This window comes from Scomber scombrus, chromosome 2, assembly GCF_963691925.1.
Source record: "Scomber scombrus chromosome 2, fScoSco1.1, whole genome shotgun sequence".
In the NCBI taxonomy this organism is placed as follows: domain Eukaryota; kingdom Metazoa; phylum Chordata; class Actinopteri; order Scombriformes; family Scombridae; genus Scomber; species Scomber scombrus.
The window spans coordinates 12,253,490-12,275,254 of record NC_084971.1 but is presented as its reverse complement, the minus strand read 5'-3'; the positions used below and the strand labels follow the sequence as shown (position 1 = coordinate 12,275,254).

Here is a 21,765-nt window from a genome sequence, read left to right as displayed (position 1 = left end):
GTGTGGTATTACAGAGGTCTCTAAGATGGAAGCCGAAACCTTTAGTCAGTACCTAGACAGAGAAAAAAAGAACAGTGGTTCAGTTATGTAGATAATTATGACAGAACATTGTGTTGTCATGCTTGACTAACTACTGAAAAAATAGACAAGTGAGGGTCAATTTGCCCTCACAGGTAATGTTGCATAAACATGTTGTGAGTAACGCTGTTTGCATTTCAACATAGTGATTATTCTTCACCCTTTATGTATGAGCCAAAAAGTTATATTCCTTCAACCTGACCATGAAAAAATGAAAGTGCTCACAGAAAGATATTGCTGAGCAACTGCGAGGGGGGAAAAATGTCCTGAATGTCAGTGCTGGGACTTGCCAAGAACATCTTTAGTAGAAAACTTTCTGACAAATGCTCTAATCCCAAAAAAACTATACCTCAAGAGACTTATCTGATGATAAAAAATGTTTTTTTTTCAAGTGTTGTATTAAAAAAGCACCACTTCGCCTTTTTTTTCTTCCAAAAATAAATGTAACACATTACACACACGTAGCTGTTTCCATGGGGGTGGAGTAACAAAATGTCCTTTTCTGACACATCAAAGCATTCAAAGACTGGACAGAGGCTCTGTTTTTCTCAGAAAGAGTCAAGATGTTCTGGTTTACGTGCGCGTGTTTTTGTGTGTGCTTGTGTGTGAGAGAGACGGGGGGGGCACACTGACTTGTCTTCTAAATATCCTTCACCAGTCTGTGTTATGACATCATGTCTGTCAGACTACATACTGTACACATACACATACAGCCACGGTTGGTAATCTTTTCATTGTAAAAACACCAGGGCTTACAGCAATGAGTTTGGAGGATTGGGAATCATACATATATACATAATAATTCAAAAGAAAATTCAAAACACATTTTCCTTTGAGAGGTCTATTTCTGTTTGCTCCCAAGGAAAGCTTCCCTTAACTGTAACTCCTCTCATTGAATAATGTTCCTGATGACCTTGCTGGACTAATGGATGCTCATCCTTTCTGATCAATACACGTCTGAGTGAAAAATGGGTGGAACTAAATCAGATGACGTAACATGAATTTGTCTTTGAGTCCCTGTCTCTGCACGTGAGGAGAAATGGGGGGCGGGTGGGAAGAGGAGCTGGCATGTGACTCCAGCCCACCAACCACAAAGCAGGGAAGATGTGACGGGCTGGGCTGGGCGCTGTTAATGAGGTTGACCTGGCTAGACAAACAAGTGAATGTATGTATGTGATATTTGGTTACATGAATAAACTTGATTTGAACCTGGGGAAGAGGAGGCACGTGTGTGTATTTGTCATCTCATTGCTGATGAACAGCAGAGGTTAAGCCATTGAGAGTAGAGGAGATAACAATAATTCAAGAATGTAAGGGAAAAGACAGTTCAGAAGGGCTCTTGGTGCCCACCAGTCTCTGCACCCACCTACCCCCACCCACAGTGATTTGTCTGTCGGGTATTAAAGGCTTAGCTGTGCCACAGTAGAATCCTGCGGCCCAACAGACGCCCTCAAGCCAAGGTCACTGGATTTATGCACGAGCACGGTGGCCAGGGGTGTATGATTATCTCATATGTTAAAATGACTAAATAACATAGTCTGCTTTGATGTTGCTCTAATGGAGGCCTATAACATGTCACAATCTCTTTGGTTTAATTGTTTTAATTGACACATTTTACTATATTTTAAGGTAGAAATGAATAAGAATATCATTCTCAGAAGGGAAAATGTGAAAGAAGGGTTTATGTTCTTATGGTTGATCTTTAGAATGTGTGTATTCAAGAAGAGCATTTCAGCTTTAAATAAGATAAACATATTTAACTGTAATACTCTACCTTCTCCAGATTGACGTCAGCCTCGACTATCTGCTTCATTGCGTGATGAGGAAGTGAGGCGTTGTGATGCAGGAAATGTGAGAGGGTTTCATTGTCTCTTAAAAAGTCTTTCAGCTTGAAACCTAGAGGAAAAAAACATAGATCATTAAGTCAATAACTATGACACACAATCACACCTTTAATAAAAAATGAGGAGTCGTTGTTTGCTAGTTGATATCTAAACTAGGATACACAGTTGGGTTCCCAGTGTTATCTCTACTTCCATTTTTTGCGCTACAATTGAGCAGCAAACCATGAAATCTGAAAAGACAAGTGTGTTACAAGTTATAAAATATATCCTGGCATGACATGACTGTTGACCATTTATAACATTCCTTGATATACTGACTTGCCAAGGAAATGTATCAAATTCTCTGAATTTTCCCATCTGGAGAGTATCTATTAAATTTCCCCTCACATTCCAGAAATTGTATAACCAGTGAAAGCCCAAGTGCAGGAATGATGTAAAATATCAGTAATCAGTGGACTTAAACTCAGAACACAAACATTTGTCACTGAATTAAATTTATTCCTATGAATGCAGATAACTTCACAAACACAGATACATGCTTTCTGAGAGCTTTTTGTCCTTCTTCTGCATTCCAAAGAAGTCAAAACATTTAGCTGAATCTAGCTGAAGTCATCTCTGAAGTTAAATACACACACACACACAACACACACACACACACACACACACACACACACACACACACACACACACACACACAGCATTCTTCTCCTCAGCTCGAGTTTTGCACTCGGCCCGGGGTTACTACAGGGCATTCCACTTTGGTCCAGATACTAGCCAGCAGTCTTCTCTCTCTCCTCCCTCCTCTCACTGTCTTCCTTCCTGACCTTCTTTCCCTCTTTCACCTCTGTCACCTACTGTAAGCCACTTCTTTTTTTTTTTAAGTCTCTTTTTATTAACCAAGAACAACAAGGTTACATTGTGAAAGGAAAAGCAATTTGTTTTCTTTCTTTTACAAAATATAACCCCCCCTTCCCACCCTCCCTCCCCAACAGAACCCCTATTCGTCTTCAAATGTCACCAAACAGAATACATTAGTGAGTCATTAGTACACCTATAACCATCACATACCATAATAGAAGAAAAATAAATTAAAAAATACACATGCGATCACACACCTACAGACATAGTAGAAATACAAAAAAAAATAAATAAATAAAAAAAAAATAAATAAAAATAAAGTATTTGCAGAACTCTTCAGGCCCATAACATCAGTGTCCTAGTGCATTGCATGTCATTAGGAAATGTCAGGAAGGGTCTTAAGTTTTTCAAAATATGTAATTACTGGGTTCCAGATACCATAGAAACGTTCATTGGACCCTCTAAGTGCATACATTATCTTTTCCAATTTAAGATACATCATAAGATCAGTCAACCATACAGCCAGTTTTGGTGGTTTTGGGGATTTCCAAAGTAAAAGAATTTGCCGCCTAGCAATCAAAGTGGAAAAAGCTAATATATCTTTGTACCTGGAACGACCTATCTGGTCATCCAGTACTGTTCCAAAAATTGAGGTATACACATTGGGCTCATATTCTATTTCTATCATTTCTGATAACGTTTTGTATACGCCTGACCAAAAGTCATCCAAGCATGGGCATGACCAGAACATATGGGTCAAAGTTGCTGGAGCGCTATGACACCTGCTACAAGTTTCATCCATGCCTACGTATATTTTTGCTAATTTAGCTTTAGAAAAGTGCATCCTATGTAAAACGTTAAACTGGATTAGGCTTAACCGAGCACAGGACGTAGTCCCATTGACCCTACACACAGCCTCCTCCCATATACCATCTGGTATTGCCTCTCCCAGTTCATCATCCCACTTTGCTCTAATTTTATCCAAAATATTATCACCATGGCAAGTAATAATGTTATAAATTCTGGAGATGAGTCCCTTTAAATTAGAAGACAAATCCAAGATATCCTCCAAGGCAGATGGATCTGGTTCATTTGGAAAATCATTCGTGTTACTACGAATAAATTGGCGAATTTGAAAATATCTAAAATGACTTGAGCGGGAGAGATTACATTTTTCACATATATCACTGAAACTTGCAAATATACCTTCCTTATAAAGATCTTTAAATCTGACAAGACCTTGCCTGTTCCATACTAGGAAAGTAGCATCTAGTCTAGCTGGAATAAATGAATGATTATTGCATATTGGGGCTTGAATGGAGAAATTAGTTAAACCCATATGTTTTCTAAATTGTTGCCAAATCCGCAAAGTGTTAATGACCGTTGGATTTGAAGTATGTGTTGAAATAGTTAGAGGGATTTTAGAAGTTACTAAAGCTGGGAGTGATGTCGAAAGACAAGAGTTATTTTCAGATTCACACCAATCCATATCAGATGACTGACACCAATAAAGTATCTTCTGGCAGTTTGCCGCCCAATAGTAAAATTGTAAATTTGGTAACCCCAGGCCTCCAGTGGCACGATGCCTTTGCATGAATCTCTTTTGAATTCTAGGAGCTTTGCTTGCCCAAATAAATGATGTGATATACCCATCCAAAGTCTGAAAAAATGTTTTGGCCAAAAAAAATGGGAAGACATTGAAAAAGATAAAGAAATCTAGGGAGGACATTCATTTTAATACAGTTAACCCTACCAACCAAAGACAAATTAAGGGCATTCCATCTCTGGAAGTCAGCCTTTAATTTACTTACTAGTGGAGTGAAGTTTTATGGTATAATTCAGGGAAGGTTTGAGTCAAATTAATACCTAAGTATTTAAACCCATCTCTGGACATACAAAATGGTAACTCTGAGTCCTGAAGAGATCGGGCCACGGCATTTATAGGAAAACACTCACTTTTAGTTAAATTCAATTTATACCCAGAAAATACACTAAATGTTTGCAATATGTTCAGCACATGGGGAATACAATTTACAGGATCTGACACATACAATAATAAATCATCCGCATATAACGATACCTTATGTGTCAGTCCCCATCTCCGAACTCCACATATTTCCTGCTTTAACTTAAGCATAATAGAAAGAGGTTCAATAACCAAAGCAAACAACAGTGGACTTATTGGCGATCCCTGACGTGTCCCCCTTGTTAAGGAGAAGAATTCTGAACAATTCCTATTGGTGACTACTGAAGCCTTTGGGCTAAAATACAAAAGCTCAATCCGTGACCTAAAACTAGGGCCAAAAACAATCCTGCTCAAGCACTCAAACAAAAAACTCCACTCCACCCTGTCAAATGCTTTTTCAGCATCTAAAGAAATGACAACTTCAGCCTCCCTACTGGATGCAGGAGAGTATAGCACATTTAAAAGGCGACGCACATTAGAAAAAGTGTGACGCCCAGTCATAAAACCTGTTTGATCTGGGGAAATCACCTCTGGCATAACTCTTTCCAAACGGCGTGCAAGAACTTTTGCCATTATCTTAATATCGCAATTGAGGAGAGAGATAGGGCGATAAGACCCACATTCCTTTCCATCCTTGCCTGGTTTTAATAGTAAAGTTATGGAGGCTTCTGTTAAAGTCCTAGGTAAAGTACCATTATCTTTTGAGAAGTCAAACATCCTTAGTAAAAGTGGAATTAGTTGCTCAGAAAATGTCTTGAAAAATTCAATTGGGTATCCATCAGGACCCGGTGCCTTTCCATTTTGCATGGACCTAATTGAGTCCACAATTTCAGTGTGCCTTATATCCAATTCTAATTCTGCTCTACTGACTGCATTAATTCTGGGCACCTTTAAATTGTTGAAAAATGTTTCCATAACTGTATTGTCTTTAGGAGCCTCAGATGAATATAGCTTTGCATAAAATGCTTGAAATGCGTCATTAATTTCTACAGGATCAACTGTAACTTCCCCATTATCTTTCATAATACATGAGATATGTTGCTGAGATGATCTGCTTTTTAACTGGTGGGCTAAAAGCCGACCCGCTTTTTCCCCATGTTCATACATGATACCTCGTGATTTTAACAACATCCTTTCAGTTTTTTCCGATGCCAATAACTCATATTTAGCCTTAAGTTCCACTCTTTCCTTGTACAGTTCTGGGCATGGAGAGGCTGAATATTGCCTATCTATCAGCTGTATAGCTTTGATCAATCTTTCTTGCTCCCAACATCTGCTTTTATTTAGCATGGATTTATATGAGATAATATTTCCCCTAATGACCACTTTAAGTGTCTCCCACAAAACAGAAGGAGACACTTCATCACCATCATTAAATTTAAGAAAATCATCAATGGCTGATGAGATCCTTTGGATAAATCCCTTATCTTTCAATAAAGAAGTGCCCAATCTCCAAGGAGTGTATTCAGTGCTTTTGTGTGTGAAAGAGAGATCTAAAAGTACCGGGGTATGGTCAGATTCAATTATAGATGAATATTCAGTATTTTTTAACAAAACATAACAATGCACTATCAATAAAGAAGTAATCAATTCTACTATAGGTATGGTGTACATGGGAAAAATAAGAATAAGTATTGCTTGTGGGGAAATAAAAACGCCATGGGTCGATACATCCCACCTGATCCATAAACATTGACAATCTCCTTGCCATTTTGGAGGGAGAGTTAGATTTCGGATTCGAACGATCTATAGATGGATTAATTGTACAATTTAAATCACCTCCAAATGTGAGAGAATGGGAATTGAGACTTGGCATGGCTGCTATCAGTCTTTCTATGAAACCTTCATCGTCCCAATTGGGAGCATAAACATTCAACAGTATGACAGGCTTAAAATATAAAGATCCTACTACAATAACATATCGCCCCTGTACATCCTCTATTATCTTTGTTGGGCTAAAAGGGATTTTTTTATGTATCAGAATAGCCACCCCCCTAGACTTATGGTCAAATCTTGAATGAAATATTTGCCCCACCCATGTTTTCTTTAATCTGAGCTGATCTTTCACTAACAAATGAGTTTCTTGCAAAAAAGCAATTTCACATTTCAAACATTTTAAATGTGCAAATATTCTTGCTCGTTTCACAGGCCCATTCAATCCCCTGACATTCCAATTTATCAATCTGACTGCTTCACCTGATACTTGATTAAGCCTATCATTCATAAAAAGTATACAACTGGTAGGCTAGGTGTGTTTAACATAACTGACTCACCATAAAAACCAAAGACGCAACTTCCCATACCCCTAAACCCCCCTCCCCCCACACAACACAAACTGAAACCCATAGCGCGTGAACTGCCTATGTCTAGATCCCAGGATGGGATAAACTGCAGGCTCGCTAAAGATGCCTTACCGGTGAACATCACCTAAGAACCGCATCATCTACAAAGGTCCCAAATTATAAATTTACATCATTATAAAAGTGCCATACATTTTGCTTACCAAAAGAAGCGACTCTGCTTATCAGTAGCAGAGTACCTCGCTTTCGTGTAACTTTGGTCAGTTCCTCAGAGTTCGTATTAGTCCAACACTTCCTCTCCCTCGTTGGACCCAAGAATGCGCTTCTTGTAGAATTCCCTTGAGTCGTCCGGTGAATCAAACGTAAGCGTCTCCTTCCCCAAAGTCACTCTCAGACGAGCGGGATACATCAGGCTGAACTTCACTCCCTTCTCATACAATGCTCGCTTAACTCCATTGAACGCCTTGCGTTTTTTCGCCAGGATAGCACTCAGGTCGGGATAGAATCGAAGGGTAGCATTGTTGAACTTAACCTCATTATTCCTCGCCCAATGTAACACTGCTTCTTTCTGTTGAAATCTTCGAAAGCACACCACAAATGCTCTAGCAGGCTTATCTTTCGCCGGCTTAGTAGCTAAGGCACGATGAGCCCTCTCCAGTTCAGGGCGCTCAGTGAAAACACTCGACCCCACACAGTCCATGAGTAACTCTTCCATGAATTTAACGGGATCTTTGCCATTCTCACTGCCCTCCGGAACGTTCACGATTCGCAAGTTTGTCCTGCGCGATCTGTTTTCGAGATCATCCACCCGATCTATCAGCTCTTGATTAGCCACTTGCAGAAACTTTATGGTTGCCTCAGCCGAAGTCAGGCGCTCAAAATTCTCACCCGCTATAGCCTCCGTTGATGCTAGTCTGGCTTGGAACGAGTTGACTGTATCCCTTACAGCATCCACCGAAGTCTGGATAGGTTTTAGTGACTCTTGAATTAACATGGAGATGTCCTCCTTTAGAACCGACCTCTGCTTATCAAGTTCAGTCACGAGTTGAGGCATGGATACAATATTTTCCTCATGAGCCTTGTCCTCCGCTGCCATTGCTGAAAGCTTGTTAGCAAGAGTAGCTTTCCGTGCCGAAGTTTGCTGCGAAGATTTATGCTTGACACTCGTCATATCAGCAGTAACATACAGCTCAGTTAAAGTTATTTCTTAAACGTATGGTTCCACAAACGCAAATTTAACACCAGGTTGATGTTACAACAATGTTATTTCACAAGTCCGTTGGGAGCTCTGTAGTGCGTGTCTCACCCCCTCAACGCCATACCGGAAGTCCCTGTAAGCCACTTCTAACCCAATTTCTCTCTATCCATTCACTAGTTGTCTTCAGACTAGTCCTGAATGTCAGGTGAAACTAGTTAAGAGGAAACAAGCAGAGTGAGCAGGAAGAGCTTCTGTCACCCACAGGCTGCATGTGTACCACAGACTGTTATTTTGGTTATTAACAGGGCTGTCTCTTACTGTTGCATAACTGTGTGCTTTTAGGTTTGTGTGGCTTCATGCATTAAACTTAACTGATTATTTCTTACCCTAAAGAGGTTTGTGAACTCTTTTGCTGCCCAGGATTATTAAGATGAATAGATCATCGCTATCATCGTTCTTGTTGGTCTTCTCTACTCTAATCTATTCTGCTCTGCTCTCCCACAGTCTGCCCACAAATGAAGGATGTTCAAATGAATTTGGGTTACATATTTTATTTTAAGATGTCATCCCCTCCCTTTCTTCTTCCTTTCCCTTCCCTTCCTCTCCAGTAAATCTTAATCTGTTCTCTTTCTTTATAGTTATCAGATGACACACACAGACACAGACACACACACAGGACATACTTTGCTGCCACTGAGCTGAACATCCCTTGAGAGGAAGTGAAAGAGAACAGTGTGTTTCAGTGTTTTGAAGGGGAGGTCATGTGGTGTCGCTCTCATTTGCTGCCTCTGTGACTGAGCAACAGAGTGTGTGTGCTATTTGTGAGTTTGGGGTGTTGAGTGTGTGTTACGTTTACACCCCTACCATTGCTGCTTTCCATGGGCCTCTGTGCATAAATGTGTGTAATTGTGCACCTGTGTCTGTGTGTGGATGTGTGTGACCTCAAGTCTCAGGGGAGAACAACAAGGGAGTGTTAATAAGGTCTAATCAGTTTCCCAGTAGGAAATCACAGCTCCCATGGTGCACTGCATCCAAAGGTCCTTGAGGACAGACCAGACTAGATGGTTCAACCTGATTAAAATTGAAAGTCTAGCAGTTGTGTCTGCAGAGGTGCTTGTTATTTCATTTCCTTCCTCTCTCTTATCTGTGTTTTAGTCTTTATTTGCACTGCCTAAGTGGTCTAAATACCCTGAGTTACCAGGTACAGCAAGGTTTTTAGAAGTAAGACAATGCAAGAAGTAACTAACCTTATATGTGTTTGTTTATGTGTGTTTTTCCTATGTTAGAGTCAGCTGACTACAAGGGCAAGCCCTACAGTAGCACTTACAAGTCTGCACAAGTTTCTGGTGGTGCCTATCTTGTTTCAAATCAAACAGCAATGACGCACACCTTACCAATCTTTCTCAACACTGGTAAAACTGGTCCATAAGCAAGTTTAGATGAATGTGGAATCACATATTCCTAAATTCACCACATCTTGGCAAACAGGCATAAAGTCACATTCCTGAATGAGAAAGTGTCTTTACACAGATCAATAAAAGATGACTGCTGTGCAACTCTGTCAGCAGTGAGAATAACTCACAGAATGGTGAAATCAAAGAGTTTTTAAACCAGACAGCCACATGAAAAGAAATAATCATGCTGAGATTCACTTTTGTTAAAAGTCAGATGAGAAGACAGGAAAAACCTGTGGTGTATGAAAAGCTCAACATTGACAGACTATCAGCCTACATTTATCTCTCATCTATTCATCCATTTGGTGTAAAGTCAACCTTTTTCATTGAGAAAATGTTATATGACCCTCCTGGTTTGTCTGCCTCTAATTCTTCCTTTCATCTATCTGCCATGTCATTCTGTACTACATATCAGATAAAACAGAATTGCATTAGACATGATCTTCAAAGAACCATATAGCCTCTGTGATTTATTTAGTTATCCTACAGGCAAAAAGCTCATCCCTCTACCTGATCCTTCCCAAACTCACTTCGTTTTCAGTGTATATCTCATTTGTTGACCCTGTCAATTGCTGAATTATTAACCAACACGTGAGGAGCTCCATTCTCAGCTCTTTGATCCATGCTGTTATTCCTATAGCGTCACTTGGCAGCAGCTCTTTATTTACTCTCTCCTCCATCATACATGACGGTCCGGGTCTACAACAGTTCCCTCACATGGATTAAAGACAGATGCAGATTGTTATATGGGATTGAGCATTTTCAGATCACTGCATTTAGAAATCAATTGTGATGAAATGCACAGATGTACCAAAGCCTCATTAAAATAATAAGAGACTGAATAAAAAAAAGAAAAAATAAGCATTGCAGACCACCACCAATATTAACAATTAAAAATGAAAAAAAGATACTTTCTTTTAATTTCCTCTTAGGTGTAATCACTCTCCTTTTTCAGGCCATGCTATGCTTTAAAGGACCATTGCATAATGTGCCGTACCTCTGGGCTAACAGAGCAAACGGTAGACAAAACAACAAGGAACTTGATTGTTCTGCTTTGTTGCATAATTTCAGATGGTGGATTCTGCTCAATGCACCCTTACATTAGGGTCTGATGTGAAACCAAGCTAATATCCCTTTATTTATAGAAACTAAATGGACTGATGTGTAACAGAGAAATATTGTGGTAGCAAAGCAACACTAATGGAACAAACAAAAGTGCTGCCAGTATAATTAAACTCCTTTGTTACAATATAGCAATTAACTGAGGTCAGTAGTTATGTCACGGTTGTTTGTTGTTCCTGTACTCTACCCTATAATGCCCTTCCTTGTGTTATTATCCTCCATTTCATACAGTATTAGTGTTTTTTTTCAGTCAGTACATGTTTTCCATTTTCTTTTTATCTGGATTGTCTTTTAACACATGGTTCGCTAGAAAACAAATTGCCACCCACATCAAAATAATGGGTACTGAATTGAAATTTAAAAAAAACTTCTTCACTGATCAAAGTTCATGTGTTTGTGTGACTTATATTCAAGTGAAGTAAAGTAAGTACAGAGTTCAACACAACCCCCCCTCCTATTTTCAGGTCGCTTTGACCGAGTAAGCACAGCGGAGTCAGCAACAAGATGTTATTTTAGAAAGATGACCTTTCCCTGCTCAACAGCAGCCATGGTAATGTTGACGAATCTTTTTCTCTCTTTCAAGATGTAACTTTAAAAATCTAACACTAAAATGTATAGTTCTTGAATGTGTTATGTAAATTGATGGCAGAGATTGCAAAACCGCATGCATTTTATCAGTGGTAGACCACATCCGTGACCATTCCTCATAGACAGGAAACAGCAATATTCCAGTTGGGACCACTTTCACATAGGGACATTTTACTACCACATCAGTGCTGTGATTGTACAGCGATTGTCAGGGTGGTGCACAAGTTTGTTTTTCCTGTTGTCTACCAACACCGGCAGAAAATGTCTGAGGCAAGGAAGTGCAACACCCACTGGTGTTTGGGAGATGGGCCCACCATGCCTGGCAGGCACTGATAACGATGTAAGTTACACCCTCAACATTACTCTGCAAACTCTAACAGCAGTTACATCAGCTGCTCTGTAAAAGTGACTGAGAAATCAGACTAACTTGTTTTTACTATGTCCCGGATCAGGTTTTATTCAGTTTGTACTTTTTTAATAATCAAAGAGATTAAGACGACGTTGGAAACAAGAATCTTTCACTTAGCCTGTTGAGATTGGCATGAATACAGTGGTGACAGTTGAAGATTTTTGGGAGACTAATTGTTTTCAATAAATGTTTAAAAAGCAAATATGTTGGAAACAATTCATTTTCTTGAACCAAAATTGTCATGAGGTTGAAGCGGAGAAGCAATGTGTGAATAAACTGTGGATGCGACTCACTGACACAGTTACATGTGAAGCATGTTAGCATGTGAAGTTGTGTAGGAGTTTCCCTTTCTCTTTAAATGAGCATACAGGCAAGAAAAACATGGATAAGTGACTGATCAATCTGGATGGGCGGGTGACTAAGCTGATTGATCAGTCAGTCATTCAAAAACTTAATTTAACAAAAAACAAACACAAGCAGATAATCAAAGACGTGTCCTTACTAGCAGTGTTCTTCTGCAGCTTCTTGAGGGCCCTCAGCAGTCCTTTGTAGCCCTCGTAGCTCTTATCATTCTGAGTGTAGAGCAGGATTTTCTTGGCATCAATGAACAGACGGGAGATTCTGATGATGTTTCCAGACAAATAAAAAAGAGACACAATTATAAAGACTGATTCGAAGACTGAGAGGATCTCCTCTCAGTTTTCATGAAAAAAATTAGTTTGTCAATGTACCTAAATTATTATGTTGATAAAAAGATTATTCATTTTTTAAAAATTGTTTTCGTTGAAATAATTAAATACTTTGAATCAATTAAAGCAGTGTTTGATGGAATTTATGAATCAGCAAGATCGTCATGTTACTTACATAGAATCGTTGAAGTTTCCCACCACCCCAGGACTTTCTCCAGGGGTAGGGTTGCGAAAGCAGGGGTTGTTAGCGTTACAGATGATTCCTTGTACCCAGGGCAGGGTGCCCGCTGAGGGCATGGCCTTGTTAGGGAAATGGCCTGGAAAGATATGCATTAATATTGGAATTAGTATAAGTAAAACAGAGGGGACATTGTTAAAATGTACATACATCATAAGGCCTCACTGGAGAATATTGATCACCAGTAGCATTAGTCATTCTTGTAAATCAGGTAAATCCTTCCATTTTAAGAGCCCTGCCTCACTAACGAGGCCTTCTGTTATTCTATTGTTCTTTGCACTGAATAAACCTAAACCCTGAGGGTTTAAAAGAGATTTTTTATACTCATAAATAATCATCTGAGCTGTTTAGTCAAGACTTGACAGTCAAGAGACCCTTTGGCTAAACCACTGTAGATGTATTTGTCCAATAATCACCTGAACAGTGTAGAACAAACTCACTAAAGACCAGTTAAAAGAAATGAAACAAAAATGGAGAGCATTTCCACAGAAATGGGAACCATCCAAAACAGCTGTTACATACAGTTAATTTTAACCCACACAAAGACATTAACCATTGCCACCACTGCCTTTGGAGTAACTTTAAAAAAGCACAAAGCTCTGACTTTATCTTTACAATTTGCTTATCAGCCAATTTAACTGCTACTGCTGCCGTTTACTAAGGTTAACCAACAATTATCCTGAAACGATAAGAACTCAAGGCAAGAAGGGGGTCAAGGAGTTAACCCACTTCTTTAGAGTTCACTGGGTGAACTGAGCACAGACTGATTGATGATAAACATTTGACTTCAGTGCTTTTGTCTGAAGTGTGTGTGTGTCTTGAGTGGTGTGTATTTGTGTGTGTGTGTGTGTGTGTGTGTTTGTGTGTTTGTGTGTGTGTGTGTGTGTGTGTGTGTGTGTGTGTGTGTGTGTGTGTGTGTGTGTGTGTGTGTGTGTGTGTGTGTACAAGCATAAACCTGCCACAGCTTTTCCAAAATCTCTTTCATGGACTTATCACTCATGCAAGATATCATATATACAGAAAAACTCATCTAAATGAGTTATTACAAATGAAGATGAACTTCAATGAATATGTGACTGGAAAAAGATCTCTTGATAAACTGTTGCTGGTGTCGTTCTCACAAGTAAAACACCTAAATCTAAAAATGCTGATGGTAGTTTTGTGCTTTCAACCAGTAATAATCTAATTGAGTGGATACGTGGTCAGAGTTGTGAAACCAGCAGTACTGACGAATGACATTGTAATTCCCTGAAGGTCCTATCACATGTACACATAGCGCAAGCAAATATTGACAAATCCAACAGATCCTTTTGTGACAACAGCATGTAAACCTTGGACGACTAAACTGTTCATTTCACCAAGAACACTTTGTCAAACACTTTGTCTAAAATTAAACAATGTATCAGAAAAGTAGAATAACAGACGCATAACTATCAATGGTATTAAAATCAGGAAGAACAAAATCCAGGCAACATTTTTTAAATTACACCCTGTTTGTGTTTGAGGGAGATAATGGTAATATATTATGAAATTATTATAATTAATGCCTTAAAACACCAAAGGTTTATCTTTTCCTGTGTGCAGTATTATTATTTTAAGGCTATGATTGGTATGTACATTGAAATGTGCAGTTTAAATGAGGAAAACAGCTGTCATTGTCTTTCCTTTCAAACATGAAGAAAGAAAATGAAAGCCCTCGTTATTTCATTCTGATAATTCCTTCTCTGTGTACAGTATATATTTCTATATGTATTTGTTTGTAGTTTAACATTGCAATACAGTGCAATAGAAAATGTTTTGGTATCTAACATGCCTCCCTCCTTCCCTCCCACCCTGCCAGCTTACATTCATGTTGCTCGTAGGGTGGATAATGTATTCGGACTGAGATTAGGATGAAGAAAATGAACAAGGGCCAGACAATCTCAATCAGCAGCTGGATCTAAGAGAGGAAGACAAAAAGGATGATGATGGAAGTTAATCAAGCAAGGCTTTACACTCTTGAAACACAAAACCCATGCAAGAATTGAGTTAATTATTCGAAAACAGTAACAAGTTATCCTTTGTGCTTATTCGTTTGTTTTTTTTATTTCTACAGTTAAACTACGGTAATCTTGACTGCTTTAGAAGAAGAAGAAAAAAACACATCCTCATGAGTAATATATGTGTGTGTGTGAGCGGGGGGTTGTGGGGGCTGTCAGCTGCTGTCCTTTGTAAACAGTAATCTCACCATGAGTCTGAGTAAAGTATATGGGTTAATAAGGGGAGACAGAAAGAGAGGTCTGTGAGGTTTAGAGGACTACGAGTTGGCCCATCTGGTCCATATGGCTTCTGTGCTTCAGCTGTCTGTGTCTCAGCCTTAACCAGCATGGCTGACATGCAGTGTGAGGATAAAGCATAAAGACACTTGCTTAGAAAATGCACTGTATCCCTTTGTTGGAAATAACTGGACTGAAAGTCAAGCAGCCACAGCCGTCACTTTGATGAAAGCTTTCAGCTTGATGGACAAATGGCTTAATTGTATGCAAATGAGACTCTTCATTCAAACACAAAGAAAGATTTTACTACAGCCCTGAACTCAATTTGTTTTACATAACTGTGAGTGTGTGGGCATCAACCAGCACAAGATGATAACTGGATAATGGATCTGTCATGTAAATGTATCATCATCTCATCTTTGACTGAGTCACAATATTCAGTAAAGCCACAGTCCAAATGGCTCGGAGGAGAATGACATCATTGCCATTGTTGGGGGTTACGTATGCATTAGATCCATACATATTAATGAGTAAAAACATTAACTTCTTTGTAAAGCGTGTATGACTATGTCATGTGACGCTGGAAAAATCATCTCTGATTCAAAGTCGACCCACAGACAATGTGACTGAGACAAAGAATTTACAGGAAATCCTACAATAGAAAAGATTCCCGCTATTTAGACTTTTTTGCTGACTGACCTAAAAAAAATACTCACTGCAGTATTAGCGTAGTTAACTTCAAACAGCCAAAGCTAAAGGGTCTGCCTAGCAGCATACATAACTGAATATGTGGCACTAGTAAAAAATATATATACTGTATTTATATGGTTTCTTTCAGGGTCATACACTCCAGAAAATAAAAGCATCCATTAGTGAGAACACCGATGTTTTGAGAAAGTGCTAAGAGACATGTGTAAAGTATTGAAAAAATAAAAAAAATTATAAAAAAAACAAAAAGATAAAACAAACCAAATAAATTATTGACTGTGTACTGTTATGTGTACTTATGTAGTCCATTGTTCTCATGGTCAGTAATTAGAAGACCTCATACTTACAGTCTGTCTCCGTCGGTAGGTGAAGTTCTTCCAAAGCAGTAAACCCAGTTGAGTGGAGACTGCCATTTTGCTGTCTTCCCAACCTCACTGAGCACGCTCCAGCTCCTCACTGTGAACCCAATGAGACAAAGAGGGACGATCAGCTACTGCAGCTTCTTACATGAACAACAGATAAAACAAAGGTTCACAAAGCCACCAAATACTTTGTTCTTGTTTTGTTCTTTTAGAATAAGATGTGGTTCTTCCAAGTACAGTGACGCACTCACATGATGTGAAAACAGAACAGAAAGTCATTACATCAACAAACCATAACCATGGACATCCAATTGTACCAAATATGTCCTGTGATCATGTAACACTGCGCATGAAAAGCATAACAGCATCAGATAAAATAAAAGAGACCTTTTCAAAAATACTGTAAAAAAAAAAGCAAACAAGAACGTCATCGTCAGGCTGGTTATTTTAACAGTAGTTAGCCTCGAAACGAAATATATTGTCACAGGAAATAAAAGGAATAACTAGTAGATAGATTCACCTATTAATCAAATCTGTTCCACTCTGAAACACAAACCAGCCAAATGTACAGCAACACTCAGTAAATGAAGTCAACTGATGACTGAGGAAGACTGCTAACGACTGCAGTTTGGCAGATTTTTTTCAGGTCCATTTGTAGACTCATCTGTCCAAAGGTCAAGCTACAGTTAAACTGGGAGGACGTGTGGGTGGTGGGCTGTTTAAATGTGCTGGAAGTTATAATCACAATTTTCACCTTGTTTAACACCTCAGTCTCACGCACACACACACACACACACACACACACACACACACACACACACACACACACACACACACACACACACACACACACACACACACACACACACACACACACACACACACACACACACACACACACACACACACACACACACACGTACTACATTTGATATAAATGTTAAAAGAAAACGTCACTTTAGCTTCACATTATCTTAACAAAATGAGCCACTGATTTAACAGCTTTAAAGGGTTTAGTTTAAGTATTGTGATAAACAGATATACTTTTTTTTTTCTTTTTAAAAGACAACGGCATTTGTCTAAATTACTAAATGAAATGTGGTTTATTTGGTATGAAAACAGTGTGGGGTATACAGTATTTGTTTTCTTTTTTTCTATTTGTAGATTCAAAAGTCATTGGCCTTGTACTCAGACCTGTTGTATGTAACACACACGGATCAGACCACCATTTCTACCCTTTAGACACCAAACTCAAGCAAAAGACCAAAATACACTCAAAACATACTGCAATTTTATGATTTTAAGTTTCTTTGTTCGCAAGGCTTACTTTGTCATATGCATTTTTTTTTTACCCAAAAAACCCAAAGAAACTCAAATATCAGATGTCAACATTCAATGTATATTAGCTAATTTTGTAATCCTGCTTTATGAAACAGTTACCGGCTCACTGAACTTAAATCAGGTCAACCAGTCGAGACTGAAATACTTGACTCCTCTATTAAGGGCACCGTAGTTTAAAACACTTAAGGAAAACATACAGTAGCTACCAGTCAAAAGTTTGGACACATTTTTTTGTTGAAGAGAATGGGAAGGTGTTTCCAAACCTTTGATCATCGATTGGTATTGTAGCTCTTATCCTGAGGCAAATGTATGTAATCAAAAGAAGGTTAAGAAGATGCATTATAGCACTGCAATGCAAACATTTACTTAGCTTTAAAGAGGATCATGGCTACCAAAATAGCCCTTGCCACGGTCAAAAGGAGTTAATTAACATGATTAGTCTATAAGTAAATCCTGAAATTCCATGCAACAGTTTTGCAGCTTACAGTTTGATTGTGAACTTGGGAGTTGGATTTAGACTTTCTTTGCTGGAATGATCAACCCTGTTTTGTTTATATATCCTTTATACAGAATAAAACTTATTGGAGGCAATACAGAGTTTAATAATAACAGAACCATGTCAAGGACAACAGTGACGTTCCAACATGATGTTTCCACTGGTGCAGAAAACAGCTTGTTGATCATTTGTTGGTGGGCTGGAAAAGGCTCTGCCCTGATCAAATCATTAATCCAGTTTTCTCTGGTTTTACACCACATTTTCTCTGATGTAACCATTCAGACACAGTTGTTGAATTTAGCCATTTCCTCAACATTCTCAGCTTATTTGCAGGTTGACATTTATTTATTGTATCAATGCCAGAATGTATCTTTTCTAGCATTAATTGTGTTTTCTCTCAGACAGTGAAGATGACCAAATAAGATAAAGAAGTATTACTCTTGAAGTATCGACGATTACTTATCGCAGGTTTTTTCCAAAGGGTCTGTACAGAGTAAAGCCACTGGAATGTATGAAATGTTGCAATAAAAACCAACAAGAACATCAAGATCAAATAACAACAGTGACCCACGCACCATATCTGCTGTACGGGTACATCTGTTTTCTCTGTGAGTAATTTGATGGCAGTAATCACAGCACAAACTGTTTCATTGATAAACAATGGAAAATACCTGCTGTAGACTTACTGAAACACACAGTGAAACAAATATTGGCAGACACCATCAAATTATATACAAATCAGAATAGGTGATTTAGCAAGGTGCCTAGAAATTACAACAATGCCATTATTTATGTAGGCTAAAAGACAAAAACATTATCAGTACAAGCTTTTCCTTACAAATCAACACACTCCTACTTAAAGACATGTTTAAGATGTATGTATAATACTCTACTTTGAGTAATAATTTGTTTAATATAGTTTTTCCACACAAAAAGTTCAATTATCATGTTAATATCCTTTAAATCACATCCACTCCTTCCAGAATCAAGTCATATACCAATATATTTCATCTCAAAAGTTTAACTACTCTTCACAAGATATCTCAAACTTCACTGAAAAGTCCATTCTAAGTGTTTGTGCTCAGCAAACATTCACATTTCCACATCACAATTGTGTAAGATGAATACTGGATCTGAATTTTCCCAGCTTTCAAACTAGTTGTGATGTCAAAAACCCTGTTCGTAGGCCCTCTCTTCAAAATCAGATTTTCAGTGAGCTGTGAATACATACTTTTAGTGTCAAACTCTGCACATATGTACATCCTTTTGCAAATATTCAACTGTAGGAACAAGAGGCAAAACACATGTTTGAGTGGAGGGGGGCTTTAAATTAATATATTTCTTTAGACTACAGCAGAAATCCTGTGAAATGGATTCAGGAGAAACACCAGTTTCATTACCATACTGTGGTGCGCAATGTTACTGTATGTGTGGGTGGACTATAATACAATTTACACCTTCGTCACATGAAGCATACATTGACTGGATTTTTCCCCCTGTCTCTTCCTCATTATTCTTTTGACCATCAATTTTGATTTCTAACAGACATTTTGTCTCTATAACTATGGCACCTTCATGTAGGAATCAACAATAACACTGTCTTTATTTCCCATGGTCAGCATCAGCAGTTTTACTTTGGTGTGGTCATCCCACTCTTATGACTTGAGTCCGTCTTAATGTTTTTAACCTACATTACAATCTCATTTTGGTGAAAACTGAGATGGACATAGGATCTTATGTTGAGATCTGTGGGGTTCAGTTGAGTATTGAGCAGCCCAAATGGTGCAGAGCCCGGGCGCCTCTAGTGGTGTTCACAAATATCTTCATTTTTATACTTGTTTACCATCAATCCTTGCTCACGTGTCGTATCACACTCTTACAGGATTTTTTCCCCAACTCCATTGTCTCCAATGTTATCTGAATGCACTTGACGGAGAACTGTGAAAACAATCCAGCGAAGACCAGTTTGTTTTTTGCCAGAAAAAAAAGACGACATCGAAGCAATATCGTCGAAGATGTGCATAAAAGAGATTTTTTTTTCTTTTCAACTACGACTGAAAATAGAAAGCAAATGCATGTCGTCGACGTTGCACCATCACAGCAGCAATATTTAAAACAACTAAAAACAAAGCCTATAATTGCACTGACCTCGCACAATTTTCTATAAAAAACAGTTCAAAACAGTAAGAATAACAAACTTAAAAGACTATAGTCAATGATTATTATAAAGCAGCATATTTTGCATTGCAACGCAATGTCAACATTATGACAGACAAACACAATTCTTAAGTCTAACAGACTGACTTATTTATTGTGTTTCGTTGTTCTATTGAACTGAGGTTACTTTCGGTCACTCAGCTCCGCGATGCTGGACCACAAACACGTCAAGTTAGCAGAAGTTACCTACAAGTAAAATGAATGGACTTTCAGCATAAAGCTCCAAAAATGTTACATGTGGAAAATACATGCCAACAGCTACCCAAATACCAGTCTGTAACTATTATAATAATAATGATGTTAGAAAAGTAAGACATTCGTTCTCTTTGTATTCTTTTAAATAGATATTTTCTATCGCAGACAAACATTGTAACAAAGTGGCTTTTATTTTCGGAATGCTAACCGGAAGCTCCACATCTGATTGAGGTTAACTTCACCATAATGCGAATCATCACAGCAGACAGTCAGAGAAGATACAGTAATACAGAGAAAAAAAAGCTACCACAATGTTTGTCATTTAAGCAAATAATCAACATCACCATGAACATATCACGTCCATTCAGCACATTGCAATTTCTGTTAATTTTTTAGACGGTAAAATAAGTCAACTTGGCTTACAGTTGCCAGGCAGCAATTAGTAATCAAAACGACAATTATTTGTTAGTTTTTTTTAACCTTTATTCACACAAAGCCTGAATAAAAATATTAATCTTGTCAAAATATATATTTTTTAAAAAGATATACAAATATGTTTTAAATGCAACACGGTGTCGTTAATCATTTGGAAGAGCAACAAAGAAACTCACACATTTCACCAATAAACTCAGAAAAAAAGCTCCAAACTCACCGACCGTGATCTTGAAAGCTGTGAATATCCACTCTTTCTCTTCTCATGAATTGAAATTAGTCGACTAGAATAAAAAAAATGACCCAAATGAACTGTATCCTCTACAGTTACGCTCCTCCGCTGCTCTATCTCTCTGTCTGGTTAGAGTGTTTTTTTTTTTCCTCCAGCAGTGTTTTATAGCGCCGCTTGATGCGGAGCAGAGCAGAGGAGAGGAGAAGAAGAGGGTACTATCGGTCACCGTTTGTTGCTGCTCCCATATAAGGCAAGCACGTGCGGAGTCAAAACATGTCTTAAAGGGACAGCGACACCAAAACAGCACCACATCAATTCACTGCGTTGCTTTTCAATTACTGCCTCAAGAAAAACATAAGAACACATGTATATATATATATATATATATATATATATATATATATATATATATATATATATATATATATATATATATATATATATATATAAAACTACTACGACAAAAATAATGTAATCTGCTGAAATACAAACAATCAATCAAACATTCATCAAACTTTATTTAAACAACACCTTTCTTGCAGATTAGTACAAATAGATTTACATATGAATGATTGACAGTATATAACAGTAGGAACAAAGTCTAATACACATATGAAACAATCAGTGAAAGAGATCTCAGATCAAGGAAATAAACTGATAAAATCTCTATTAGGTTGTGTCCTTATACGAACCCCTCTAGAACAGAACATCACCTTACAATCATCCTCTTCCTCTTCCTGAAAAGCATGATGAAAGAATGTGGTTGTCTGTCTGTCTGTCTGT

The 21,765-nt window shown here is 38.1% G+C and overlaps 1 protein-coding gene across 5 annotated transcripts in view; it reads right to left on the bottom strand.

Annotated features, from left to right (window-relative positions):
- Window positions 1-21,104, bottom strand: part of LOC133988164 (phospholipid-transporting ATPase ABCA1-like) — a 46,818-nt gene extending 25,714 nt beyond the window's left edge. For 3 of the 5 annotated variants that reach the window (XM_062427750.1, XM_062427721.1, XM_062427742.1), the window contains exons 1-7: window positions 20,971-21,104; window positions 16,055-16,163; window positions 14,590-14,683; window positions 12,682-12,823; window positions 12,320-12,438; window positions 1,853-1,974; window positions 15-52 (exon numbers count right to left, since the gene is read on the bottom strand). In XM_062427750.1, coding sequence (XP_062283734.1) covers window positions 15-52; window positions 1,853-1,974; window positions 12,320-12,438; window positions 12,682-12,823; window positions 14,590-14,683; window positions 16,055-16,120 — 581 coding nt within the window. In that variant the 5' untranslated portion in view covers window positions 16,121-16,163; window positions 20,971-21,104. Of the gene's footprint in view, window positions 1-14; window positions 53-1,852; window positions 1,975-12,319; window positions 12,439-12,681; window positions 12,824-14,589; window positions 14,684-16,054; window positions 16,164-16,589; window positions 16,712-20,970 lie in introns of those variants that run through there. The other 2 variants (XM_062427734.1, XM_062427728.1) reach the window with 2 other exon arrangements.
- Window positions 21,105-21,765: the final 661 nt, after the last annotated feature.